Raw genomic sequence first — 7726 nt, 5'->3', positions numbered from 1 at the left:
TTGGGAGAAAAATATTTCCATTTTTTCAAGACAGAGTTAAATAGTTATTGTCAAGCATTGGTTTTTTTCTTGGTATGTAGATATCTTTGCAAGTGCAAGTCTATCTGAAATCAGCCAAAAGTACTTTAGGAGTTCTGGGTTAGAGCATTTCCCAGGATATGAAAGCTCAAAAACAGTCTTACTGGATGGAATGACAGAATGTGCCAAGTCCTGAATGAAATCAAGAGTAAAAGCTCTTGATCCACTGAGTGCTGGCCTAGTAACATTACATTATTTACAAAATTTTCCTCTTTTTTATTTTTTTAAATTTAAAGATTTTGACATACATTAAGAGGAAGGGAAACACTTAAGGAAGTTGGATTTCATCAGCTTTGTCAGAAGTACCAATTACCACCTCTTTTGTACACAGACAAATAAAGTGTGTTAAATAGGAGGAGCAACCTTTATATTAGATACAAACCCTAAATTGTCTAGGGTCAGATAAAAATGAGGGAGAAAGCCCAAATCTGTAGATATCAGAAAGGTCACAGCTAAGATATACTCAATCACTGCAACTATCATATTGATCAATTCCATTTTACCTATACGCCCTAGTGATTAGTTAATTTTTTATGCCTGAAGTCAAAACAATTCTGAAAGCAAGGACCTGAGGGATCCTCTTGCATTCAGGTTCTTCTTCCCTATCTGTGTTTGGTCAGTGCTTCCTGTGCATTATATGAAAATGTGCTACCCCCCTCAAAAAACAGCAATTCCAAAAAGTCTGATGAAAATAGGAATGAATGAAAAAAAAGGTTCACCTTTGTAGAAATATGTTGGCTTGGATTTCAGGTCCTGGAAACCATTTCTGATACATCACATGGGTCTTCCAGGCTAGCAAACTTGTTTCTGTAATATCTGTCTGGTCCCTGCAGCTGTGACATATCTCAAGGCATGATATTGCTTCCAACTGGTTTGCTAAGGGTTTGGGTTTTTTGAAGATTTCTTCCTCTCTAGGTCTCCCTCATTAAGAAACCTTATAAAGTTTAACAAGGATGAAACTGTCAGAATTTGAGAAAAAACCTACACACCTGCCCTACAGTCTGTTCCATCAGCACAAGACTATGAAGAAATAGAATCAGTACACATTTAATCAGGGAGGGCTGTGATATCAATCATAGAAACACAGAAAAATTAATATTGGAAGGTACTTCTGGAGGTCACCTAATCCAGCCTTCAACTCTTTGTTTAAAAAAAGATTAGTGAGATCAGACTGTTTAGGGCCTTGTCCAAGACATTGAAAGAATCTAGAATTTCACTTCAGTTGCCAGTTTAGCCAGGTAATGTAATTGTCTAGACTGAGTACTAGCTACTGAAAAAGAACAACTCAGAGATAATGAAAAATATTCTGGATTCTGCCATCCACTTTTAGACCAATCTTTATAAAATACATGTGATATTTTATGTTGCTCTTTATCTCCTAAGGGGAAAACCAAACAGAACAAAGATGCACTGAAGTGTTGTTTTAATGTTAGAAGTGACTAAAATAGAGCATCATGTGTCTTCATATTTGATACAGTACAAATGAAACAATAAATTTGTTAGTTCAAAGTGAACCATCAATGATTGTGTTGGGAAAAACAGAATTTTGCTTGCCAGGCCTCAAGCTGGCAGTATAGAAATATATTTCTATATGCATATTTTTATGCACAGATTCAGCAAACTCAATTAGAAAACTATTTATTCCGGTGCCTCCTAAATTATTTTTTATTAGTCAGTTTTCAAAATAGAATCTTGTCTTTGAGTATAAGTTGTCTCAATTAGATAATGGAAAAGTCACAAATAAATAAATTATATCACCACTGTAACATACAAAGCACATCTTGACCTGGAATATTCTGTCTTGGTCTCCCCATTACAAGAAAATGATTGGAGCAAGTCTAGCAGAGAGTCACCATGAAGGTTGTGGAACACATGATGGATGAAGAGAGGCTGAAAGACATGATTCAGCCTGAGGAAGAGAAGGGTAAGTGTAGATCTTATTGCTATCTCCAAATACCTAACCAAGACTATAGAGAAGAAGCCAGACTCTTCTTGGAGGTGCACAGTGGAAGAGGCACTGAAAACAGGTTTGAACATGGAAAATTCCTACTTGACACACAGATTTTTGATTTTTTTTTTTTTACACTATAAAAGTGGTTAAATATTGGAACAGCTTGCACAGAGAGGTTGCAGAATTTCCATTCTTGAGGACATTTAAAACTCAGCTGGATATGGCCATGAGTAACCAGCTCTAGTTGGAGGTTGGCTAAGAGTTTCTGGAGGCCCCTTTCCACATGCATGGTTCTATGATTGACTGCTTCCTCTGTGGACACTATTCTGTGAGACTTTTAGCTCAATTTGTGTTTTCATCCTATAGCTCCACAGCCTTGGAAACCACAATCTGACTTTCTTATAATGGCTTCTCTTTTGCAAATAGGCATAAATCTAGCATTGAAGGAAACAAGGTAAAACTTCTCCTTTCTACAGCTGGATTACTCAGTCCTCAACTGTCACCAAATCATCTGTTTATGGGTTTGCTTTCAAGAAGCCTTACACAGAGCCTTTCCTCTTTAGTCTGATTCTACTCATAATTTACAGAGGACAACTGTACAACTTTAGCAAGGAGACACAGGCCCAAAAAGGAACTAACTATACCAGACTACACGAGTTTGAAGTGCACAGCTTAAAATATCTGCAAAGACACAAAACTTGTCATTGTACAAAAAAACCCAATCCTGGAATGTATCACTAATTATGCCTTTCCAAAATGGAGACTCCTTCTATAAAATACCAAAGTTATGGTTCAGAATTTTAGTAATGACTAAGACACTTGCATATGAGCACCCAAAAACTGAAGTCAAGAGATTGACTGAGTACACCATATATACAGCTGAAAAATATCTCCCTTTTCAAACATAAGAGGTGGTTCCAAAGCTCAAATTTTAGCTTCAGAGCTCAAGACCTGCTACAAAGCCTGAGAAATTTGAAATCTGCCTTTTACCCCCCTTTTTTTCTATGTTTTTTACACTATTTGGATCCGGGATTTATATGTAGGCCTGCCTTTAGAACAAAGTAAAGAGATACTTCAGCATTTTTTTTCCCCGGGGCCCTTGTTCTGGCCATATTATATTTAAATAAGATGCCAACAAGACCATAAATGACAATGGGAGCTAAAAAACAGTCTTGCTTGACTTTTTCCAATTTAAATAGAGCCTGGTGCTTAAACTGTCACTTAATTATTAAAGTTTGTATACTACTGATAGCGTATCCAAAGGCAGGTGTGGTCAGATGACAAAGGAGGATATTTATGCAGGTTCACAGCCAATGAATATCGTAGTGGAGAATTGGAGAGCGTAGATTTTAGGACACTACAGTAAGGAAATTCTAGGATTCTCTTATACTTTTTTTAGTCTAATGCACTCACTGGATGCTCTACAGTTTCACACAGCTGAGGTTTTCAGTTCCCATTAGACATCTTCCTGAGGGGCAGCACCAATCTCTGCACTCTGGTGACCAGTGACAGGATCCAAGGGAACGGGATGGAGCTGTGTCAGGGGAGGTTCAGGCTGGACATTAGGAAAAAGCTCTTCACCCAGAAGGTGGTCGGGCACTGGAAAAGGCTCCCCAGGGAAGTGGTCACAGCCCCAAGCCTGCTAGAGCTCAAGGAGCATTTGGACAATACTCTCAGGCACATGGTGGGATTCTTGGGATGTCCTGTGCAGGGCCGGAAGTTGGACTTGATGATCCTTACAACTCAGGATACTCTGTGATTCTGTGATCTGGCAGGATGCTCTATAAATTCCAACACAAATCAGATTCTAGGGCCCTCAGTCCCAGTGGAACAGCTGGGTGGAATGGCCATAAAATGTATGCAAATACAGAAGTAGAGAAATACGAGATTGTCAGCAAGCAGTGCTCTGCAATTTTTAAATGTATACATATATATATATAAGCATATATATATACATATATAGAGTATAGTTAGTTTTAAATCTTTGGAATAAATTCAATTTTTCTTCTCTCTCTCTTTCTTTCTGACTTTCGTTCACTCTCTCTCATGCTCTTATCACGAATATTACATCATTGTCCCTAAGAGATGGTTAGATTTTGGTCCATATTTCATGCCATATGGGCCAGACATCGTATTTCCCCCCTGTCCCCAAAGTGTTCAGTTGACAGTCACAGTGTTTTGTGAAAACTGTGAGGAAAACCAGCATCTTTTGAATAAATTCAATCTCTCACTAGAACCAAAGGTTGCAAAATGCTGAGAATTCAAGTGCCAAGGATCCCAGTGACAGCTCTAAAAACATCTATGGAGTTTCTTGTTTGCTCTTTTTCCCCCTAAGAGTACAATTTTACCTCCCAAAACATAAATTAAGGGAAATATTTAACAGTCAATGAGTCAAAACAGTCGAAGAAGGGTAGTTGGCTAATACATTATAAAAGAGCAGCAACCATTTGTGGACCACGCGCTATTTTGTTTCATTTCTAGACACATCTTGTAGGGATGGTCCCAGAATATACAAAATATACAACCTAATGACCACCTGCCTGCTTGCACAGGCCATTTTTATGGTCCTAAATGCAGTCTTTGGAGTCAGGGCCAGTGCCAAATAGGTTCAAATACAAGTTATGACAATACATTTTTTGTGGTTTTTTTCCTTTTGTAATGAAGACTTTAATCCACTTTGAGCCAAAGAAATCAAATTATCAATAGGATGGAAGGGTGAGCATGAGACCTCCACTTCTCCTTGATGATTCACACTGTAGGCCAAAACGGACCTCTAGGTTAGTAACACTTTAGACCAATCATTTGGAAATGCCTCACTGCTGTATATAAAATCCCTTCCTTCACCGCTCACATGGTTACATTTTTTCATATAGGTGTGGGCCACAACATCAACTTGATGAATGGAAAAGCAGGACTTTGATAATTTCTTTAATGGGCTAATGCTGAATGAAGCCATTGTACGTGGAAGAGGTTCTTGATTTCCTACTCAGAGACTGGAGTAGGATTTTTGGCTTGGGGGTGTTTTTTGTGTGTAAGATGCTCAACAAACATGTTTAAATTAAAACGTCTGCAGGTGCTCTTTACACAAACAAAAGGCTAATGTTTTAAATTGGTTAATAGAAGAACTGCAAGAAAAAGCAACATAATTCACCACTAAGTCACCGTGGGTTGTGGCTAACATGCTCACATGATGTGGAAGGAATCCTGTAGTCATGCCTGTGTGGCCAGTCCCAGACTGATATCCAGGTGAAGACAAGGAGTTCTGAAGATCACTTGTTTGTGGAGAAAAGAGAAAAAAGCTTTAAGCTTCCAACCAAGCTTTTGAAGTTTTTTGTTCAAAAAATAAACAAGGAGTCCTAGCTATGGCAATAAGGTGAGGCTTACAGAGACATTAGGTGCTGTATCTCAGGGGTTTATCCCTTGGCTACTTAGCCATCGTGGCAGCAGCTTCCAGAGTCCCTAGTGCATATGTTGTGCAATAGCCAAAAAAAAAAAATTAAAATAAAAACAACCAACAAAAATATAATCCTCCGTGAAGTCTACATAAACTCAGGCCAAAAAGAGGATGTTTGTGTCACAAGTGTCACTCCACAGTCTACTGCCATTAAGGCCACTGGTATTGACTTAAAAGGATCTCAATAGCTCAGTTCTAGGAAGAAAAACCAAAACCAAGACAAGTCAAAGTGTCTGCGAGAAGTCTGATGCACTGAACATTAGGAATTCTCAGAGAAAGAACAAAAAAACCAAGAGGTTAATTTTGGCTACCAAACTGGGATTTGGTTTTCTAGGTCATTGTTTTCCCCCCATCTATTTAAAAAGAAAGTTAGTGCTACAAATATGCAACTTCAAGACAACATATTCTTCTACTGAGTTGCACTGAGAAGCAAGTTAGATAAGCCCCTCCTACTGCCGTCCACCTGCAGGGAAGCCTCCTCTGTTTTCTTTGATTTCCATTGGCAAAAACAGGAAACAAATCCGAGGGATGAAGTACTGTAAGCAATTGTTCTTTTTCACTGACTTCACCTCTATACCATTTCCTCGCCTGCATCTTCTCGCATCCAGCTGGGGCAAGGCATAAAAGAACCGATGTATTTGAGTGTAACTGGGTGCACGACAGTGTGAGCATGTGGTCCCTGTACAGAGGATTACACGGGATCAAGTTCTCTTCTCCTGTAAGGTAGCACGTTGTAACTTGAGTTCCACTTTCATCTCACAACACTTAGCCCAGATGACATCCATGCCAAGCTGACTGATATTTAGATGTGTCTCTTCATGTGGAGGGCGAGGTGATCCGACCTGGAAAAACACCTGCAACATAAAGCAAGCAGGAAGTGAAATACGTACAGGATTTTGGAAAACAGGGTTTCTGCTCCTTCCTTGTTACGTGCAGGAGAAAACATATATCCCAGTTTAGAAACATTCCTTGGGTTATCCATGGATCACCACCAAACCCTGTGTGATTGACCTCTGTGACCACAGATAGGCAACTATCCTGGCTCTTTGTAAGCTAAAGAGACTACTTTTATCCTTTCCCTGTTCCTCTCCCTCCCGCTTATTTCACTGAGTCAGACATCAGGGAGGAGTGTTTATCTATGCACCTGTACTATAAAACCAAATATTTAGTATGTGTGTGTTTGCATTTAAAAAAATCAGTTTTATTCAAGTACTCAGCAACATAATTTTTAAAAATACCAGGTTTCTCAAGTGCCCACTATTTGCAACAAGCACTGAAGAACGATGCTAGTTTTGAAAGCTGAATTCTCATTTCTAACTCCAAACTGGAAGGAAAACTGGCTCAGAGTTTGGAGGCTGACAATCCATCAGACTTCATCTCTCCCTTCCTCTCAGCTGGGAATGTGGGTGGTAATATGTGGATTCTGATGAATATTATCTCCCTGAAGGACGTTGACAGAAGATATTATGCCTATTTTGTAAGAGTGACAATTGAGAGACAGAGAAGGCAAGGAAGCTGTAAATCACATAGGTGTGGTAAAACCAGGGGGAAAGAAAACAGCCAGGACTTGGGCTTTCAACTCCTGTTCTTTATCCACAAGGCCTTTTTTTCCAACTCATAAGAGAACATGTTTTGTCATTCTGAACATGTAGCTGGACCTGATGAGATAGAGTGGCAGCCCTAGAGAACTAGTTGAGTTTTAGGGCTGGTCTAAACATGTAGTTAATGGAGAATACGGTAGACCATGAATTTGAAATGAAGCATCTATCCTTTATTAACTCACTCACTAAAGGTTTGTGACTGCCTTCTTCAGAAATTACTTAATCCACTCAGGAAGTGGGTTAAGATACTCTGAAAAAACCACACGTACTCAAGGAAAAGAGCAACCCCACAAAGAGTTAATCAGAAATTCGTTTTCCAGAAGAGCTGCCTTGTAGTAGACAAGCTGCTGGGCACTCACAGCAGCAGGAACAGTAGCCCAAATTCAGGAACTGCATAGCACCAAGATATTGTCAGAGTGATCAGGGGAATAAGTTCTCAGGAGGACAAGTGCTTTTCTTACCTGTCATTCAATATATGCTTTATTCTACCAAGAATGCCAGTAAGCAAAAATACTTTTTTGATGTCATACCCATTAGATACGGGATTGAAAGTACCAATCCAGTACACACCCACCATCACAGTGTCATTTAAGATACGTATGGCACTGGAGAACAAACCACAGGAGAAGGAGGCAGTGGTTC

The 7726-nt window shown here is 39.3% G+C and overlaps 1 protein-coding gene across 2 annotated transcripts in view; it reads right to left on the bottom strand.

The window, feature by feature from the left end:
- Positions 1-3725: 3725 nt before the first annotated feature.
- The window catches only part of KLF7 (Kruppel like factor 7), a 60775-nt gene continuing 56774 nt past the window's right edge, over positions 3726-7726 (bottom strand). For both annotated transcript variants that reach the window (XM_048309232.1, XM_048309233.1), the window contains one exon: positions 3726-6337. In XM_048309232.1, coding sequence (XP_048165189.1) covers positions 6286-6337 — 52 coding nt within the window. In that variant the 3' untranslated portion in view covers positions 3726-6285. The remainder of the gene's footprint in view (positions 6338-7726) is intronic.

Source organism: Corvus hawaiiensis, chromosome 7 (assembly GCF_020740725.1).
Source record: "Corvus hawaiiensis isolate bCorHaw1 chromosome 7, bCorHaw1.pri.cur, whole genome shotgun sequence".
Classification (NCBI taxonomy): domain Eukaryota; kingdom Metazoa; phylum Chordata; class Aves; order Passeriformes; family Corvidae; genus Corvus; species Corvus hawaiiensis.
Note: the sequence above shows the minus strand (reverse complement) of the source record. Positions and strands in the feature narration are given on the sequence as shown.